The sequence below is a fragment of the Plectropomus leopardus genome, chromosome 22 (assembly GCF_008729295.1).
Source record: "Plectropomus leopardus isolate mb chromosome 22, YSFRI_Pleo_2.0, whole genome shotgun sequence".
Lineage (NCBI taxonomy): Eukaryota > Metazoa > Chordata > Actinopteri > Perciformes > Serranidae > Plectropomus > Plectropomus leopardus.
In genome coordinates this window covers 23899943-23921386 of record NC_056484.1, presented here as the reverse complement: position 1 = coordinate 23921386, position 21444 = coordinate 23899943, and the positions used below count along the sequence as shown (strand labels likewise).

The 21444-nt window shown below is 38.5% G+C and overlaps 1 protein-coding gene across 1 annotated transcript; it reads right to left on the bottom strand.

The window, feature by feature from the left end:
* Positions 1-1418: 1418 nt before the first annotated feature.
* On the bottom strand, positions 1419-17330 carry LOC121961614 (carnitine O-acetyltransferase-like). The gene is made up of 14 exons (XM_042511670.1): positions 17304-17330; positions 16419-16691; positions 15300-15418; positions 12536-12589; positions 11827-11977; positions 10277-10451; positions 8828-9006; positions 8612-8712; positions 6693-6812; positions 4851-4973; positions 4300-4435; positions 4036-4098; positions 2782-2919; positions 1419-1640 (listed from the first exon to the last, which is right to left on the bottom strand). The coding sequence occupies exons 1-14, from the start codon at positions 17328-17330 to the stop codon at positions 1419-1421; spliced, it is 1881 nt and encodes a 626-aa protein (XP_042367604.1).
* Positions 17331-21444: the final 4114 nt, after the last annotated feature.

Sequence of the window (21444 nt, the reverse complement as noted above, 5' to 3'; positions counted from 1 at the left end):
TGTTTGTCCGTCCGTTCATCCCTCCACTCTTGTCATTCTTATTGTTGTCATTCAAGATGACTCGGTAACTTTTAATCTCTTAAGTTTGATCTCCATACAACTACTACTCTTTATACTACTTTTACTTTTAAACCAGTAAAAGGACCTTCTGCTCCAACTCCAACCTAATGTTTTCTGCAAATGTTGAGAGTGAGATACTTAAATGTCAGTTATAACATCCACTAGCTTATTGGTGCATGTTTTTAGTACAAGGCCCGGTATATTATCTGCACCAGCAGCCTTATTTATATTCACTCTCAGAAGGAGTTTCCTCACATTCATTGTGGTTACTGAGCGGTCCTCTGGAGGTGGTGTAGCTTTCACAGCTGAGTCTTTGTTGAGGAGATAAAAATGAGCATAATATGTGTTCAGCTCATCTGGTAGCATGGCTTCACACATGATGGGGGCACTCCTGCTTTTGTAGCCTATGACAAGTATTTTTGATTTTGATAAATCTCTGAAAGACAACTGCTTCTTTTTGGAATTCACTTTATTATAGAAATTTCAACAACAGGATGCAATCACAAATTTATTCTGAAATGGTCAGAATTCATGATGTATGTTCAATACTGTTCAAGTTCCTACTCAAGAATGGTTATTATTCATTTACATTTATTATTATGTTAATGTTAATTTTGGCGGCAGTTTTATAGGTAGTCTTTAGACAAACATGCTTGTTAGTTCCAGTTACATTTTAGTCATTTTTATCCTTTGTAGTTTTAGTCTAGTGATAGCTGTTTTTTCATTAGGGTTATACAGGTATCAGGAATTGAAACAAGGTGTATCAAGTGTCAAAATTTAATGAGACATATTTTTTTTATTATAACTACAAATCCTTGCAAAACTTGGGCTAACATCTGGAGCTGTTCCAGTGTGAGTGTTTTGCAGGTTAGTTAATTCTATCACTGACAACCTGTGGGTGGTCTGATCTCACACAGCTCGTAGGGCATTAGAAAATAATTTCAAGCACAGACATTCCTGGCTTCCTGGTTTCAAAGATTTGTATAATATCCTTAAGATCTCTAAAGATCTATTTTTAGCTTGTCTTAACTGATCTTAGTCAGGGAAAAAGGAAATTGATGGACACTTTTGCCATAGTTTTAATAAATTACATTAACACTGATTCATGTATAGGACATGTAAGAAAATGAAGCAATCTAAATTTGTTTTGTGGCTCATCCCCTTCCACAGCAGTACATTGTTTAGCTTGGTAGGCGTATTTTATGACAGGGTGATTGTTTCTCATTTTCCAGTCTTTGTGCTTTAAATGTAAGGCAACAGTTGGTTTGATTTTAGAACAGAGATAACAATGGTTTCAATCTTATCTGTCTGCAATAAGGACATTTCCCAAACTATTGCACTATTGCTTAAAGTCTGGATTAGCTTTTTATAGTTTGTTCCAGCAGGGTCCTCATGTCCAACAGTGCTCCCTCCACGACTTGGGCAAAATGTGCTACATTAATAATTTCCTTTTCGTTTTCGGAAGTTTTAAGAGCACCCATGGTAAACTCAATGTGATCGTCCATAATACTGTAAAGCACTTCGTATTTTCCAGGTTTTTCAGGGCCAAAACATGGCAAACATCCAGCCCTGTTTATGACCTGATGAACAGGGACAGAAGAGAAAAGGCACTTGTTAGATAATCTTGTAGCACTGAGACCTCTGATGTGTGTTTCTATGAGAAAGAGGGAATCTTCTTTTAGGGCAGTATGTACAGTATGTATCTGTCAGGGTTATTAAATAATTCTTTAAGACACATCTGAATGCAGGGCCATGTTTTTTTCCTCAAAAAGATACAACAAACTATTTACAAATGTTTAGTTTTTATATACCAACCACAGCAAGATCCTGCAAAACGACGTAAAGTGACAGACTGATCATACAAGGATCCAGAGATACAAAGTTTGAGACTTTGCTCCAAATCTGGGAGCCCCATGTAAATACGTACTGTAGACCCTTCTGTCTCCTTCTCTGTGGAACTGCTTTTTCATTTTCTTCCAAATTAGTTTATATTTCTTCAGGCAGTGCAGTTAGATGTGTGAGTAGTGTGAGCTCCATGTTGGCACTGACAGTTTAACAAACCATCACAGAGGGAGGGGGCTTAGCAAAAGGTCGATTTGTCTGTTTCTGTTGTCAGACATGATTTATATTCTACAACCACTAATTTAATATATTTAATGTTTATAAACCAAGTAACACTTCAGCTGTTTACCCTACACACACACTTACTGTCACTTTTACTAATTACACGTCAACTGACAAATCAACTACTTTCACCAGCATCTATTGTCTTACATCCAGACTAAGACAGACACTGATTAAAACAACATTTTTCTCCCAAAAAAAGTTGCCAGAGTGGATAAATCTTAAAGTAGTGAATGTACAATGAATTGTATGTCATTGTACTGTGTAAAACAATGAGGTAATCCTTCCCATTGAGGGTTAATAACGTAATAAGGCAACCCCTCTCCTATAAATATCTCTGTGATTTTCATTTTAAGAACAATACTTTAACTGAGCAAGCCAAACAACATGTGAAAATTATGTTTTTGGCAGACTTTGAGGGCGACTCCGCCTAATTGGGGTAAAAGCAATAGTTGAAGTCATTTACTGGCGCTCACAAAGAAAAATATGAGAATATATAACATTTTTACTATTTTTGTTGCAGAATACAGAGCAGTGGGCTTGGCTATCTTTCATGCAATATCGTCTTTTCATTTTTGTCACAGTTTCAATACTTACATAACTTGTACCGAGTTTGGTGTCAAAGACTTTGTCGAAGGAGTCGTCTGCAAAGATTTCGGGCATGGGGATGTTTTCCGCAAGAGCCTGCAGCCTCAGGCCCCAGAAGTGGCAGATTATGTCCTGGCCTCTCAATGCCTATTAGACAGGAGGATATTCAATTTGTTTACAATGTTGATTTCACATGCGACATAATGTGTAATTTAAGTTTATGTTCACGTTGAGGTATTACAAATCAATTTTCTTCCTCATGAAACATTTGTGGAACTCATTTGAAAACTGCACTGTATACAATCACGTCATCCTTGCATGTAAATGACATGGGGACGCACATACACAACACTAATCCAAAGTACTAATGGTGGTTAAACATGTCACATGAAACTTTTAAGCTCTACAGGGAGAAACTGACCAGGACATGCAAACTCGGGCTACCATCTAAAAGTCAAAGATTTGAATCACTGGTCTGAGACAGACCTGAATGCTGCAGTTGTATAACAGTGTTGATAAAGACTGAGTGCTGTTGATTTTTATGCCAGCTCAAGGATAAAGAGCAAGCCAGAGTGAAAACATGTCTTGTGCAGCTCTGCCATCCTTTCTACACCACAGACATCAGAGGGCAGATCCACCATCACTCTGAAAACACTACTGGTTACGGTTGCAACAAGGTAGTAATCATGGATGTATTATAAGGAAGTCTGGATACAGCCGTGGGGGTGGGGACTTATTCATTCCTATGAGAGCTGCTCAGTGGCGCATGAAGCAGAGAAAACTCTTTTTCCGGGTTTAGAAAAGTGTTAAATACCCGGATCTACTGGCCCATAGAGCATGCGTAGAAGTGATTAACGACAGCCGAATGCGGCCGAGTGTACCCGAGCATTGATTCACTGGCTCGCTCGCACAGATGACCCGAGTGCTTGAAGCGAACAGCGCCGGTGTGTGAGCATTCCTCTCGTAGTAGCTTAGCTTATTAGCTACAGCAGCTAATCGGCAGTGTAACGACAGCGGTGTTGTCGGTTTTAATATTTACGTGATTATCAGATTATCCTGATTGGCCAGCTACATTTTTGCAAATTTATCGTGGGCAAATGCATGCTTGTAATTGGAGGAGAGAATGTCCATAGAGTCCAGAAGGACTCTGCCTATGTTTATTAGAACTAGAGTTACAATGTTGTAACTTCCGTTATCCCTGAAAAGCATAAACTGAACATACACCAAACTGAAGTATTGAGTGGTGTTGTGAATGGTACTCACCATGTCAGTGGACCATGCATGTGCCTTGAAAGCTTTCTCCAACAAATCAATCTTCTTTTGGTTCTGTGCAAAACAGGAAGAAAAGAGAAATTTTACAACTTATCACTTTAAGGTGGTTGGTGTTTTTAGCCTGATTGCTGTGTAGCAATAGCATTATCTATAGCAACCAAAGGCAAAGGCAGTATCTCTGATGTCAGCAAATGTTTTCAATACACAGAGTTATATTATGTCAAAGTTGCATTAGAAAGTACCCTGTATTTTTACCTGTATTTTAGGGTTATCAAAGGCCTTGACAAAGGCAGCAGAGGCAGATGAGTTTGAGCTCATCAAACCTATACGTCCTAGTTTGAATGTTCGCATTGACACATATTCCAGTGATGGACAGATACACTGGTTCATCCTGACAAAAGAAAAGAGAGACATTTTTTCAACAAACTTTTTTTTTTTTCATCATACACAGCCCTGAAGCTTGTTGACAAGTCAACAGATACTTATGTTCAGTAAACACTTTTACTTACTTTTAAGTTTGAATTTGCTGACAGTGTTTGTTTTTCTATTACTCCTGTGTCTGGCTGATGACAACATGAACTGCCTGTGACTTAATTTGTTTCCTGATCACTTATGCATACATTTTAAACACAACCTGAAGGCTTTTGAAATTTGTGCAAATTATTTGATCTGTTTTATAGGACTTTCTGTTACTGTCTGACTATATGATCAAGGTTGTTTTTTTTGTACAATCTTTGAAGCTCTCTAGTTCCCCATGGTCTGTATACAATGACAAGCAATCTCCACATGACTTTTCATCACCTCACCTGTAGTAGGCCAGCTGTAGCGCCATCTGGACAAAAGGATTGGGGCGCACCTTGTAGGCCTTTAAGAGATTTTTTCCAAAGTGGTCAAATTTAGTTGAGCTGAGATCCAGGTTTTGGGCCAGTCTGTGGTGGTAGAGATGGGACATATGTCTGGACAGCGAAACTTTTCAAAGGAAGTTTGACAGATGTTTGCAGATGTACTCAACTAAATTATGCAAAATGATATGCATAAATTATATATAATATACAATTTCTTCTCTGAAAATGTTGCCTATTATACATTTCATGCAGTATTAGTTCTACCCATACTTGGCTGAATTTTCTGCCCCCACTTTCTTGGGACAGAAAACTACTTTACAGCCATAATGAGCAGCAGCTTCTTAGACAGTGGTGTCAGCTGAAATAGCTAGCAGTCCTGCACGTGCCTTAGGGTGAAGTGTCCCCTTAAGTAACAGAAGACCATAGGCTGAGTCCCAAACAGCCCTGGTCCAGTTTAACCTTTGGGTGTAATAAGGAAGAACTGTAAAGGTCTGGCTACAGCTCCTGTCTGTGAGGTCTTCAACTCACACCTTAGAAAGAACATTTTATGCATCCTGGGGGAGGTTGGGGACTTGGAATTGGAGTAGTTCATATTGAAATCCTCCATTGTGGAGGCGACTGTTAAAAGTTGTGGTCAGAAGGTCATAGGTGCCTGTCGTGGCTGCAATGGAAGAACCTCCTGATGGACACCAGTGATGAAGAAGGCCATGGGGCTAAAGAAGCCTGTCAGGCTGAAGAAGTAGGCCTTTTGGGCTTGATTAGCCCAGCAGTATCCTGAAACAGTCCATCTCCCTGGCAGAGGTTGCTGAGGTGGTCAAAAGCTTCTCCGCAAAGTGCCAGATGTGGATGAGATTTGCACTGAGATGCTGAAAACTTTGGACATTGTTGGAATGTCTTGGCTGACACAATGCTTAGTGTCATGTTGAGGTCAAGTAGAATGCCTGTGGAGTGGCAGACTGGGGTGGTGGTTCGCCTTTTTTATAATGGAGAAGGATCTGAGTATTCTGGGGTCTTGTTCATGACTGAAGGTAAAATTATGGATGAGATGGAATGATGGTTTAGGGTGGCATCAGCAGTAATGCAGGCATTACGCCACAGGGAGCTGAGCCAGAAGGCAAAGCTTTCAATGTACCATTCCATCTATCTTCCAACTCTCACCTATTGATTCTCACCTCTCACCTTGAGATCTGGGTGGTGACCAATAGAATGAGATCTCAAAGAGTGGCTGAGCTCAGGCTTAAAGATAGGGTGAGCAGCTCAGACATCTAGAGGGACCTCAGAGTAGAGCCATTGCTCCTTCATGTCAAAAGGTGCCAGTTGAGGTGATTCGGGTGTCGGATCAGGATGCTTCCTGGATGCCTATCATTAGAGGTTTTTCAGGCACATCCAGCAGCTAGGAGGGCAGACTCAAAACATGCTGGAGTGATTCTCATCTGTCATGGAAACACCCCAGGATCCCCCAGGAGGAGTTGGAAAGTGCTGCTGGGGAGAGGGATTTCTGGAGTAAAATGCTCAGCCTGCTACCTCTGTGATCCAGCCCCACATAACTGAATGAAAATGGATGAATAGCACATTGAAATGTCATGCGGAACTTTGCATCCTGTCACACACCCGCAATTAGCATTTTTCTTTTTGGCATTGTAGGTACCAAACCCTGACCACACTTTTAGCATAGTTTATTTGACCAAGAGTTTTCTCTAGCAGACATTGCAGGAAGATTTTCTAAAGTTTTGGCTCTGGGTGTAATTTTCATTCTGGACACTGGGTGTCTCTGTAACTGTCACAACTAAAAGCTGCTCTCACGTGTCCATGTGCTGCTTGGCCTCCACAATGTCCTTCTTGATCTCAGGTGTGAGGTTGAAGTGTAATTTCTGGGGCACAGGTAAAGGCTCCATGGGAGACCGCGTCACTTCTGGCAGTTTTCTGTTTCCAAACACAAGAGAAAATCAATTAATCTATCCATCCACCCATTTGTGACACGAGATTATATGAAATACAGTTTTAAGTGAAATGTAATTTTCTAGACTATGCAAGGTAAGAAGTGCGAAAAGGCAGTTATCTGAATGGATGGGATCTTAATTGGTTATACTGGCTTTTTCCTTGCAGCCCCTGGTGAAAGCATCCTTTTGGGAGCAGTTTCTATTGTATATTTAGTTAAACGACCACTCCCTGCAGGCCCTTGTGGTCCTGATCAGAGCTGTTTATGTAGCAGGCAATGATGATGGGTAGTGACCAGGAGATGTAATCTTTCACCGGCCACTCAAAAAAAAAAAAAAAAGCCAGAGCTAACAAAGGATCTGACGAAAGCCTATACTGACTCACTACACGATGCTTAAAGCCAAGATCCTGCAGATTGGTTTGGGACAGTTTTTAATTAAATGTCTTATTAGAGGGTTCAGAGAGGTCACACTGAGTTGAAAACCAACAAAATAAGAGAAAGCCCCATCATAATCGAGATCCTTGATACTTTCCAGTGTCATGTCATGCCAGATAGGGAAGTTTGTATCTGATGATAAGGGTAGGAATAGGTGGTTATTGTGGTGGTAACTGGTGCTAATCTAGACCCAGCCTGCCTTATCCAAAACTTTGAATCAAGTTTTGTTTGACTTCACTAATTAGAGTATTGATAGACGACTGTATTTTCAAATTAAATTGGATCATACATGCAGTTATACAACAAAAAGCATAGCTCCATGCTGGTGTATTGGCATTTTGCAGATAAACAGTGAGGTTCTTTCCTTTGCTTGTGCTTGTTTAGTATTTTGGTGATTTACTGTGTTCCAGAAGAGGTGCAATACAGTCATGCACTGATTGATTGATTGATTCTTTGATACTACTCATCCAAATATCCCAATAAAGCCACGACTTATTTCTGCTGCAGTCTAAAGTCTAGGCTAGGAGGCAGGCAGGAAAAGGATTTTATATGTATATGCTATGTCTCACATGTCTCATGTTACACTAATACACCTAATAAAAGGACATAAAAAACATTAAAGAGCAGTAGAGCCTTTATATTGAGCTTATTTCACTTTTCACTATTTTTTAAACTTTAATGTTATTTGTGCCATGCCAAAGAGCACAAACATATTTGTAAAAGGGTTTGACAAAAAGAATTGACAACAGATCGGGTGTGTATCCTCTGGGATCATGGGAAATTACTTGTACCCAACTCATTCACTTTTGTTTTTATTTTAGATCACATAATATATGGTTTACCCACTTAAGTGGCTTTTTAACATCCAAAAAGACACTGACAATGTTGGGAGAGTAACTGGTCTAAAAAGGAGTAACAATAAATTGACTGACAGAAATGCATTATGACAAATGTTGATTGTCTCATTATCAGACTATTGTGAATAAATCATTGGGTATGTGTCATTGAAAAGTGCTTTGTAAAAATGAAGGTGGACTCCAACATGGTTTGATTCCATTCATCTGGTGGTTTATGTCAATGTGGGCTCCTAGTTAACTGTCGTGCGTAGTTTATCACAAGTGATTTTGTCAGCTGCCTGCTGAAGCTGCTGTTGGCATTTAAATTGACACGGACCCTGACACAGTGGCCACAGCACAGGTGTGGACTCGACTCACAAATTTGATGACTTCAGACTTGACAAATTCCAAAAAGATTTCTCACTCAGCTTGGACTTTATCTGTTTGATCTTGACAACAGCAAATCAAAACACCTGCACTTACAGAAACTATATATATTATGGTCTACTTACAATCCTGCATCAAAAAAGTGACCCAAGGACATTAGGATTACGCCATCAGCAAAAGCATTTGAGAGGTTTGCGCCATATGTCCCGTCTTCTCCAACAATTAACTGAGAAAAAAGATAAAAAACACACTTAGCATCCCAACTTCTCATGAGTGTATTTGCTTGTGTATATGTGACTGTGTCGCTCAAGTCTACTTCATTGTCTTGTTTGTTATATTACCTGGATCCCCTTGTCAAACCAGCGGTTTCCACTGTTTGAATGGCTGCCTCCTCCATACATCATCTCTCGAAAAGCAGTGCTGCTATACATCTCATCAGACACTGGGGGCATCGCTTGATCCAAACACACTATGAAGATGCTGCTTTGAATATCCGACAGTGACTCTTTGTTGGTCTTATCTGAACACATCAAGGACATGCACACACAGCAAACATCAAGTTATCATGTAATCAGTCTACAAGGGTTTAACAAATCAGTCAGAAATATTTGTTGTCAATCACACTCTGACTTGCATTTTGCATGCCAAGACAAAAGTCCTACAAATGCATGAAACTGATTCAGCATTTTTCTTAAATATGTTAGCATTTTCAAAATTTTGTTGTCTTCCCCACAAAATGTTCTTGTGGAGCAAAGCCATATAATTTTCAAGGTCTTATTCATCTCCAGCTTGTTGGTGTATTTGAAAATTCCTGTTGATAGTATTCAATAAAATAATTTAAAAAAAAAAGGTTTTTGGTGAATTATTAGAAATGCTCTTTTTCATCTCAGCAGCCTTACAGGCAAATGGATGGAAGTCTGTGTTTGATTGACAGTGTTATATGCAGAGGTATTGTAGAGTAAGGACAAGACCAGCAAACAAACTTAGACAAGTCCATCCAACTGCTGACAAATATAGACACACTCCTCTAACTATTGTCAGTCAAACAAGGACATGACCATACAGCTGTTGTCAATTGAACAATATGTTCATCCACCTGTTATCAGTCAAACAATGACATGTCCATACAACTGCTATCAACCAAAGACATGCCCTCCCAGCTGATTCCAATAAAAGACAGACAATCAATCAAAGCCATAACCCTTTCAACTGCTATCAAACACAGACACTCCTCACCAAGTTCTGTCAAACACAGACATGTCTATCCAACTGCTGTCAACCAAAGACAGACATGTCTATCCAACTGCTGTCAAGACATGTCCATCCAACTGCTGCCAATCAAAGCCATGCCCTTTCCTTTCTGTCAATCAAAGAAAGACATGTCTATCCAACTGCTGTCAAAGACATGTCCATCCAATAGCTGCCAATCAAAGACATGCCCTAACAACTGCTGTCAATCAAAGATAATCACGTCCATCAAACTGCTGTCACTTAAACCAAAAAATGTCCGTCCAATTCCCTCACAGTGACACTCAGACTTGTCCTACTGGTAGGCAAACTCAGACATGCCCTTCAAGTGGCTGTAAGTCAGGTGAGATGAAAAGGAGCACTTGATTTCTCAGAGGCTCAGAGTGAACAAAAATTAAGTCTGCCATGGGCATTAAGTATGTCTTCTTCTTCTACACTAGGCATGCATTCCTATTGACAAAATGTTAACTTAACATGTTGTCAGCAATTTTTAGGTCAGCGGTTGTTTAGTTTGACTTGAATGAGAGAAGAGTTGTTCTCACCCTTGATGAGGTTGTGGTGGGCTTTGCCCCAGCTGTCACGGTCCTGGGTGGTAAAGATGCCAATAGGCTCCATGTTGGCCTCTAGTGAGGAGTCGATGATCCTCTCCAGCTGAACACAGAGCTGATCCACTGTCAGTGGACTCCCATCACTGTTGTATACTTCCAGCTTAAAGAACTGAATCCAAAGGGAGGAAACATGGAAGCAAGACTTCATTACCATCTAAGCAATGACACTCAGGCTTCTGAAGGCCTCAGGTTGTCTGTGACTAAATGACGTTGTGGTCATTTAAAATTATTAGTTGTTTTAGCAACTTGTAATTATAAATTCTTATATATGACATTCTCATATTCTCTGGATTCATGTAGACTTAAGAATAAACATTAAAATAATGATAAACTAACTGCCAATTTCAGTTTGAGAGCTGCTAAATTCACTTAAAAGGATAGTTCAGGACTTTTGAAATGGGGTTTTATGTATGGCCATTGTATTACATACAGTAGGTGGTGGTCTGCATGCTCCTGGTTTGTATTCAGGGCATGCCCCCCACAGGGGTTAATACCAAAACACATTTTAGCCACTTTAAAAAAGACCTACCAAAAGAAATTAATTTCAGTCTAAGTGGATACTACATTTAGAGTATTTTCACTGCTTTACCTCTCTGTCGCACAGCCTTTTCCTTTGGCACTACATTTCTCATCTGCTGCCGGCCAGATGTTTGGGTCAGAAAGTGTTGTTTTTGGTGTTACGCGATCTGACTGAAACAGAACTTGACGCTGAAAACACTTTCAATAAAAATCCACTTAAACTGACGTATTTTTTAGGTAAGCATTTTTTAAAGTGGCATAAACATTTTTTGATATCAACCCCTCTATACAGCAGGGTAATGCTGAGCTGTGGGGTGCGCACCCCATCTGTTTCTACAAACTGGGAGCGCGCCGACCACCAGCTACTGTACGTAATACACAGACTATACATAAGTATCTTATAAAGCCGCATTTTAAAAATACTGAACTATCCCTCTAAGTTGGTTAAGATAAGCTTTTGGGATATGTGACTGTGCCTACAATGCAGAGATAAAGGCCAGGAACATCTTTAGAAATTACTATGTATTATTGGACATGATCATGCGTAATGCATGATAAAAAAAGTATATAATTAAGCATAGCAATTTAGCCTACTATGCTCAAACAATAGGATGTTACATCACCTTCCCTTTAATTCCCTTTAATATCACATTGTCTTCCAACAGTGATATTTCCACCAAGCAAAATTTTTCTTCTTCACTTTTTTATATTGAAATATTTAAATGTCACACACACACACACACACACACACACACATACACATATATATATATATATATATATATATATATATATATATATACACACACACAAACTACAGGAATGCCCCTTAAACTGGCTCCTTAGAAAATTTTCTAAGTGTAATTCTCAGTGATTCTGTTATAAGCTTTAGTTCTAGAAAAGCTCAGGCACAGATTTGGACTTCACATGACTGCTGTGTACTGCAGTGATTTGATGTTCCTTACATGACCGTTGTGTACTACAGCAATGTGTTGGTCAGTGTAGTAGTCCAAAGTGTCCGTCTCCAGACCAGGGTTACGACAGGATGAAAACAGCTGCTCATACTGCTTCATACACAGCAGCTTCCCTCTCAGGTACTCATCTGGTAGTGTATTACTGAAAAACATACAAACATTAAACAATATGTCAGTTATTAAATAACATTTAAAATTTTTCACCATTTATATATATACATATATATACACACACACACACAGACACATATATTTATATATATATAAAATTTAATATTTTTAAAGTAATTTTTGGTTCAAAATAAAAATACTAAAACTGAATTTTAACTGACTTTAGTTGAACTCATAACACCTGAGATGGATATAAACTTCACTTAAATTCTTCAGAGATCTGATTTTAAACCTCTGGCTGAAAATATCATTTAAAAAACCACAGTCCTTTCATTCAAGCAGCAGTGGAGACGCTTGTTTATGTGTAATTTAACTGCTTCTTCTGCTGTTTAATGTTTGTAAATAAAAACAACAAATATATTAATTAGCTTATTCAATATAACAGTCAATTTTGCTGTGCAATAGTTGTACTTATTATTGCATTGTGTAAAACAATAAATCATAACAGAAAATAACTAGACTGCTGGGATAATAAGGATCTTTTGTCCAGTTGAAAAAATAAAAAAGAGCATTTAATGTTGGTACTCACCTGTCAATCATTCTCTTTACTTCCATTACAGAATTGATGTATTTGGCAGTAAACCTAGAGAGAGAAAACATGGATATGTTTAAAAAGAAACTCCCACAGTATTATAAAGCAAATATTAGAATTAGAGGCTGAGGTACCTTAACTTTTATATTTCGTAAAGGTTAAACTCCTAAAACCCAAAAATTGAAGTCTTAAGGCTAATCCAAAATAAACCTGTTTATCAGCCTTTTGAAAGTTACAGTTGAAGAGTTTGATGTTGGACAGTTATACAGTAAATCGATCAAGAAAAAGCTTTTGATCACAGTTATTTGTTTGGACACTTGAGGCTTCTGGCTTTGGTGAGACATTTATTCTTCTGTGGTGTCAAAGGAGTGTGATTGACTCAGCCAGTCAGTCAGCATTCAGAGAGGTATCAGACAGGGTTGTCCCTAAATCAGGGATGCTATACTCTCTGGCCATTGAGCGTGTCTTGAATCTATTGAAAGATGAGTTTTCATCACAGATTTTCAAACACTGAAACACAAGCTGGCAGTTTATTGCGGTTCAACACTGGCAAGACAAAGGAGTTGGTGTTGGACTTCACCAGGTGGAAAACACCCCTTACACCTACTTCCATCCAGGGGTGGATGTGGGATTGGACAGGACTACAAGTACCTGGGAGTAGATCTAGACAAAAAACTGTACTGGGCTTGGAACATCAAGGCTTGGTACAAAAAGGGCCAGAGCCTCTGCTACCTGTGGAAGCTCCGGTCAGTCAATTTGTGTCATATCATGCAACTCAACTCCTTTCCAGTGATCCACAGGACATTTTGTGAAATAATGTGATGTTAAGAAAATGTCATCGACATAATCATCATTCTGTATTAACCATGAACTCTTGACCTCTACAGAGTCACACTGCTTGTCAATGTCACGTGTGACTGAAGCATCAAATCAAGAAGGAGGTTGACTTTACTACTATTCAGGTACTTCCTGTTGCAATAGGGTTAATAGCAAATACAAACAAGAAATTAATTTTGTCTATATTGTCATACAAAGAGCTTTACAATGCTAGGTCTCCTAGCACAAAACACATGCTTGGAGCTGCCAGAGCAGTCAAGTGAATCTTCCTGGTGAGTAAAATAGAACACATTATATTATGCACATGCAGTGTGCGCACGCAGCCCCACTCCACAGGCGCTCCCAGCTGTTTTTTCAGATGTCCCTCCCAGGCATTTTGGAGCAGTCATACCTGGTGCGATGCGTGATAGGCCCCTTACGCTTACTACCTCAGATTTAACACTTTACAAACAAATTTATAAGCAACCCTACAATATTTTTCATCCATAATAGTAACCTGTTTTGGCATTGCATAGATTCTAAATATTGGTTTGCACCCTTTTGGCACCTTACTATAATGTAGTTTAATTTTTTTTGTGATTGTTACTTGTGTTATCTTACTGTGCTATCTCATCTTATGCTGGAAAGTCCATGCTTGTGTCGTGAGGTCAGCAATCTGTCTGGACTCACTGCCACCCCAAACACTTTCTGGAAAATACAATCCATTTGGGTCAATCAGGGATCTGCACCATAGTTGTCAACATAAGTCGCTAATCAGGGACTGCGTTGTAGGTGATGAATTAGCATGCTGCTTGCAAAGCAACAATCACTAACTCAAACATTAGCAGAGTAAACACAGTGATAAGAGATGTTAAATCAGTAAAAGAGTCAATAACAACAATTAAAGAAGAACAAGAGGATGCCCTTGCAGAGTTTCTCGGAGGTAAAGACTTGAGCTTATTTTCTGACTAGATTTGGCAAAAGGTTGATTCATTAACTGGATCCATTGGTGATGAGGAAGATGTTCCCTGGTACAAATGAGGGAGCAGATGCATGGGGCTGCAAAGCTGGGGTTTACAGCCATGCAGATCAATATTCACAATGCTGTAGACAGACCATAAAGACAATGCCAGCTGTTATTCGGCAGTCTAGAGACAGCTGGGTGCTGAATAAGAAACATCAAAATATGCTGACCATGCCAGTGTATCATGTAAACCTTATGGGCATTGTTGTTGACAAAATACACGTCACATACAAAAGGCTAATATAAATGAACTGTGCTGTTTTAGACTCTTGTCTAACTGACAACATTTTTGTGTAGAAGAGGCAATGGCTAACGTCAGGATTGGCTGAAGGAGTGTCTGTTAAGGGGAGTACTCCCACTCTCTGAAAGTGTTTGGGACAGCAGTGAGTCCAGACTGACAGACAGAAAGAAACAGAATGTTGAGCTTATGTTATCAGGACGATCTCACCAGACTAGTAAGAACAGGCATCCTCTGCAAAAGTGATTAACTGGTCCAAGTTTGAGGGGTTTACACTAGGACAGTGGAGGAGTAAAGAACCATTCATAACTACCAGCTGGACTGTGGTGAAGCAGAGAGGGAATTAAGCTGTCTTCCTGGGAAACAGTGACTTTCAAAATAAAACCTTAAATAAAAAAAATATAAAATAAATTTTAAAAAAAAGGTGGTATAAAGGTGTTGTATTATCTGTAATAAACCAGAAATGCAGAACAAACTTCAGCTGACTTCAAGCCAAAACTTGAAACATAAACTGCTGCCAACCAGGTTAAGTTTGCCTCATAAATTATGATGGTAATCTAGCCGGGTTTAAAGATAGCCACTTTAATAATACTGGAAGCTCTGGCTTTACACTTAACATACCTCACTAAGTTTGTATCCACTGAATACAAACTTAGTGTGTGTGCATGTATGTGTCTTTTTACCTTATTTTTCCCTTTTTATCTCTGTAGTCTGCTCGGGGAAAGAGGCCCCCAGCATTTGACGAACCCACCACAGCCTTCCGCGAGGTGATGAATCCAACCTTCACAAATTCCTCTGTAATCTAGAAACAGTTAGAAACTATAGGTGACACAGATACATACAGAAATACATAGATAAAGTCCAATGAATTTGAATAGAAAGGTATTTCATAGTTCCTTTACTCAATGTGAAATGTTCCTGGACAATGTTTTATTCCAAATTAAGGGTGAAACAGCAAAAAAAAAAAAAAAAAAAAACCTAATGAAATTTGGTGACCAAACAGCGTGAAAAATAATTCCTATTTACATGAAGTAAAAGTAACATGATGACAAGGCTGCAAAAGTTATAATCCTTAAAGTTTCAGTTTTGGTTAATTTTGTGACACCTGAGGTTATTGGTGGTAACAATTGACATGCAATCATTGATAACTGATCACCAACAAAACCAGATGACATTTCAATTAATAAAACTATGCTGTCCAATTACTATCCGGCCAGCTCTGTGATTATTTTATAGCTGACCAAAGAAACTGGTGAATTATGTTAATTATTTTTTGATAATCACTACAATATCCCTACAGGCTGCAGCTGATCTGTCTCTTGATCAAACATTCATATGCATAATAGAACACATTTATTCCAGTGAAACATCAGCTGTATCTAGCCTTCAACTTTATTTTTTGTCCCTTGAGGGTATTCAGATGTACAGCAAGTAAAACCAAATAAAAGGCACAAGTGAACACCATCTCCATCTTCATCCTCTCTCTCTATCCCTCTCTCGCACCACCCTCTCCCTTCAGCCCCATTCTTTCTCCACCGGTTGTGGCATCCTAGTTTCTGGAAAAAAGGTTTCATTTCATTTCGTTTTAGATGCAGATAAGTAATGAGAATTGAACCCTCATTTTAGTATGTTGTCATGGTTCAAGAAACTTAAGTAAAAATCCTGATGTCAGTACCTGGTCAAGATAACTGATTTATTCTCTAAACTTTTAGTAAACAGGAGTTAAATAGCTACAGAATCTGTGAGGAAGTCATTGTCTCAGTAGATGTGTCTACAGCTGATGGTGTAGTTGTTGAACTCACCCAGTTCTCAGAGTTCTCTGCTTTCCTCTCCAGGCTTCTCTGCAGTCTTTCTCCGACCCCTCCTTTTTTACGAAACTCTTCAACCAGTTTTTTTGCTCGCTTCAGCTCGTCCCCCTCCAACATGGGCTCCATGTACTGGAGGTAGATGTCACAGGTCTGCTGCAGAGGGGGGACAGGCTGACTGGGCAGGTCCTTCTGCTGGGACAGGTTTCTGCTAGCAACCAGGGTCACTGATACAGGTCTCACCAAGTGATAGGGCTTCACCATCCCCACCTTTATATGAGAGATACAAGAGTGTTCTCAAACTCATGTACATTTATGTTATAACTAATAATGACACCTGTTTCCTCTTGACCAGATACCAGTAAAGTCCTCTTGTATTACAGTCAATTCTGCAAGAAGAAGAGGCAGAACACAAAGCAGACAAAGAAAACGAGGAAACCTGACTTACTAAAATGTAAAGCTAAGTATGGAACCTTTGTCAGTCCTCTCTGGCAGTGACAGTAATCACACAAAAACTGTTGATGTGTGTAAGAAAAGCAGTGGGATTGGCATTATTCTGGTGCGGCTGTGCAGAAATATCACCGTAGATAACAAACAGCAGTACTCTGATGTCCTGAGAAGTACAGAGATCTTTCCCTTGTGGTACAAGGCTTACTTAGCATCGCGTGAACTTGTTTGGCAAGGGTTGAAAGAACTGAATACTTGAGTTCATTTATTTGTAAAAGTTCCACACTCTTGTCGTAACATAACAGTTAAGGATGTAGAGACATAATGCAAAAATGTAGAAGTTTATAAACAAAATGTTAAAATGTAAGACATAAGACTATGGTGTAGTAAACACAAGTTATATACCCAAATGTTCAAATGGTATTGTTCACTTACCAGAGCTCTGCTGCAATTTCTCAACATTGTGCTATTAGAGAAACTCCCACAGACTTAAGCTGGACTCTGTTAACTTTTTTAAAGGTTTTTTGAAGGCACAGATAGATGAAGTTTCTGCTGTATGAGAGGAGTTGGTAACAACGGCTCTGAAGCTAAATCTCAAAGACTAGTCTTCTTCAACTGAGTATAAAGACCGGAGAAAGTTTGTTTGTACTGGTCAGTAATGATGTCACCAACTGTCACCTTGTATATTTGTGGTCAGTAAATTAACATAAGGTAGGGAGGGGACTGAAAGAAGCAGAGTAACTGTCCTGTGGGTGTCAGGACAACAGATCGGGGTCATGTACTTTGGGCAAGACCAACAAAGGAACAGTAAACTGTTATCATCCAGCAAACTGTGAGTAAGCCTGCCCTTAGGCAAATTTGGAATTAAGTACTTGTTACTTTGACAACAGTTCCTGATTTACATTAAGCCAGTTTCAGTGAGCTAAAATAAACTCCAGTCAAATCCTTAATCTGGATAATTTGGTTATCCATGTACAAAGAATAGGGCCCAGATCTTTGTTGGACCTAATCAAGTAGATGAGTCTCTTTTCCTGCAACTCTTCTGGCTTCTAAAATTCATGAACTACATACTGGGATTACTTGACGTGTTAGCCCTCAGGTTAGCCCTAACTACCCCAAACAGACAAACAATGCATGTGTGGAAAGACAAACTTTAGCATGTTACAGTTTTATAGTTTAATCACAGGTCTATCTGACCATAATACGATTTTAATTGTTAAAAAAAAAAAATATCCAAAAACAATCTACAATAACACAAGTTTGAAAAAAAACCTACATAATATTAATTGGGATAATCTTTATCAAATTTATGACTAGGATACCTGTTGTGCCACAGTGAAGGAAACACTCTCAGATGTAATTCAGAAATACTTAAGTCAGTTGTGGACGCAGCCACAAAGAGGGAGGGATTTACATGGCTGAATAAGGATATCTGCCACCTTACGAAAAAGAAAAGAAAAACACACACAGACAAACTTGTTTTTAAAGGACTAAGAAATAGCAGTTAGGGAGTTGTGTATTGCACAAACTTGCTTTTTTTATGCAGTTGATTACTGAATCAGAGGGGAAAACTTGGTTCTCTGGAAATAATTAACACTTAATTCTTTAACTACTGCCTAACCCACAAAAATCAATAATGGAATTAAACATAAATGTAATATTTGGTCATGATAGGATCAATATTGCAAATGAATTTAACACATTTTTCACTCAATCAGCCTCAATCAGAATTCACTCAGAATTGGCTGATACTTTACAACCAGTACAGTAACAAGATACATTGCGAGACCAGTCAATGTTGTTATGTGTAAAAGTGGTAGACCAAAGTGAGACTAATAAGTCATTATGCAGTTAAGGCGATCTAAAGCCAATGATAATTTTGGCTTTAATACCTCTTTCATAAAAAGCTCATCTGCATCTGTACTTTGGCCTGATACCAGACAGGGACAGGGACAACTGTCTGTTTATTGATTAAATGAGCAATTTTTCTGACAAAAAACAAGAAATGAAAAAGAAAAAGTATTAGTTTCAGTAAAAAGAAGTCAATGAAAAATTTGGAATTAAGATTGATGAGAAAGAGATAGACAAGGTACATGAGTTTAATTTTTTTTCTTGGTATAATTCTCAACTTACATTTGATAAACATGTGAAGAGACTGCAAAATTGTCAAAACAAATTTCAGTTGCTTTTACATAATAAGAAAACACATACTTCTCAAGGCAGCACCACACTTCATGCAAATCGTGATATTTTCTCATTTATCATACTGTATAACTGTTTGGAAAAATACTATCAAACAACAATGGCTCCCATTAGGTCAACATGCAAACAGGTGTAACCATTGGTGGCTAGTGATGTCTGCGTCGCGTTTGGATAATGAGGTGAACCAGACAAGGATATTGTGGAGGATATCGTCTCTGTTTATTCTGCCAACTGACAACAGGCGAGAAAGACAATTTCCCTTGGTCAATATGCCCACAAACTTCAGCTCCTTCACAAATTAAACAACATAGCAATGTTTCAGCATTTTCAGGATTTTTAAGCCAAACTTTTCAGCCAAACTTTTAAAACATGTCTTAAACATGGAAATGTGGGACAGCAATGCAGCATACCTTTCCCATGAAGCACATCAGCGAAAAAGGGGAGAGCGAGACACACAATATACAGGGGAACCCACAAAACTGAACGGAGGGGTACATGAACTGAACCTTGAACATTCCTATTATAACGAACTTCTACTAATAGTTACAACATAACTATTTCTACAAAGATTTTGTGTAGTTATAATAAAATAAATTACAAATAAATTTCATGTTATTGTTGTATAATTAACCCTGTTACACAGGCACTTAAAGTAATGGATTGGAAATGGCACCATTGCTTAATTCTACAATAATACAATACAATATGTTAAGTTGTGACAGTTTTTTTAATCTTTCATTTTTAAATCAAATTTTCATGTGCACCTTGCACCAGAAATACTCTCAACTGGTAAACAAACAAAATAATGGAATTAGAACTTGGTGTTCAACAAGTGAAAACTGTAGAGCAGCGAAATGCAGAGCAACATTTGGTCAGTCATCCTTATTTAGCAAAAGGTAAACTGTGGAATATATGTCACTGTCTGAAATTTAAAAAAAAAACTAATAGAACTCAAGGCCCTTCACACACGTTCAAAACAATGGCTAAAACTGAAGCAAACCTGTGAACACTGATTACACTGATTATGTATGCTAAAATCCTTGATCATACATACATACAACACGTGCAATTTTTGTGTTAAGCACAATGCATGGACGCACATGTGTGGGTACGCACACACTGAAACACACAGATATCAAAACACCCTTAACAGTGTTAAATGTAATTATTTCAATATCATCCACATCTAATAAGTAAAGTAAAAGCCTTATCAACAAGTGCTAACACCTAAGATGGGATTCAAAGATAAGAAAAGTAAACGTGTGGGATATTCAGAGACAAGAGCCACTGTCTTACCGGTTTTATGTCCATGATATAACACAGGAACAAACAGGTTGAAGGTTTTGTAAATGGATGTGTACGCCCTACAACATTTTCATTCCTGACATTTGTTTTTGTACAGCAATCCTTTTTGAAGACTTATTTGCAGACTACTACATGTCATCACAAAGCAGCACTTTTGAGTTCATAAAGGGAGACTATAAGGAAATTATCTTTAGACTTTAGTCTAAAGTAAACTTCTTTAGTCTTTTTTGAGGCTACCATAACATCCTGTCACATGGACCAAGAAAATGCAAAAAAGAACTCAAAGAACTGATACAACCGTAAAACAAGACTTTTCCTGCATGTAGTCATATTGACTATTTACAATAAAGGGGACTCTCTGTGGCCTCAGATCCAAAAGCCCCTGACTGTTGGCCTGACCAAGCTGACATTCTGTGACAAGCAGCGTGAAATCTTCAAGTCCTCTTTTGACCTTATGTTTCTCATGATATAGGAGATGCGAGACAAAGTATGTAAAGACTTCTTGAACAAATGCAAACTTAAAAACTATTTACAGACTGTGAACAGTTCAAATAAAAACTCAGACCTGGTTTTTAAAAAAAAAGAAAAGGTTTGACAGAGATGTAGAAGACTGACAAGGGATGGGTCCGGGACAAATCCAGCTCATCGCAGAGAGCATACTAACTAGAGCATACTGGCCTACCTACATTATGTACCTGCACCATCATCTATTGAGGATGACTCAGAAACCAACAACAGTACAGCTTCCTCTGCCTCCTCTTTCTTTAGAAGATTCACCCAGCCAGCAAGGTGAAGGTCGGAGAAGATACAGGAAAACAGAAGGAGGAAGAAAAAACATCGGAGGTGAGAACATAAGAGTCTAACAGGGGATAAGATAATAACTAACCAGAACCAAGAGACCTTCAATGTTGTCAATTTATCTTTTAAAAAATTTTCCTCCAGTTGTAAAGTAGCTATTTCTTAAGGTTTATCTTCTGTACCTATATAAAGATTTCAATGTCTATGTTGATTTTCAAATTCGTTTTATTCAGTTCATCATCGTCATTGTTCAGATCATCCATTATACCAA

Bases quoted from the DNA above. Each gene is read 5' to 3' on its own strand.
- LOC121961614 (XM_042511670.1), bottom strand. From the start codon at position 17,330: ATGTTGAGAAATTGCAGCAGAGCTCTG. The intron at 11,978-12,535 runs GTGAGTACCAAC...TATGTTTTTCAG, and splicing joins GTAAAGAGAATGATTGACAG to TAATACACTACCAGATGAGT. The intron at 10,452-11,826 runs GTAAGGAACATC...CTTTGGATTCAG, and splicing joins CTGTAGTACACAACGGTCAT to TTCTTTAAGCTGGAAGTATA.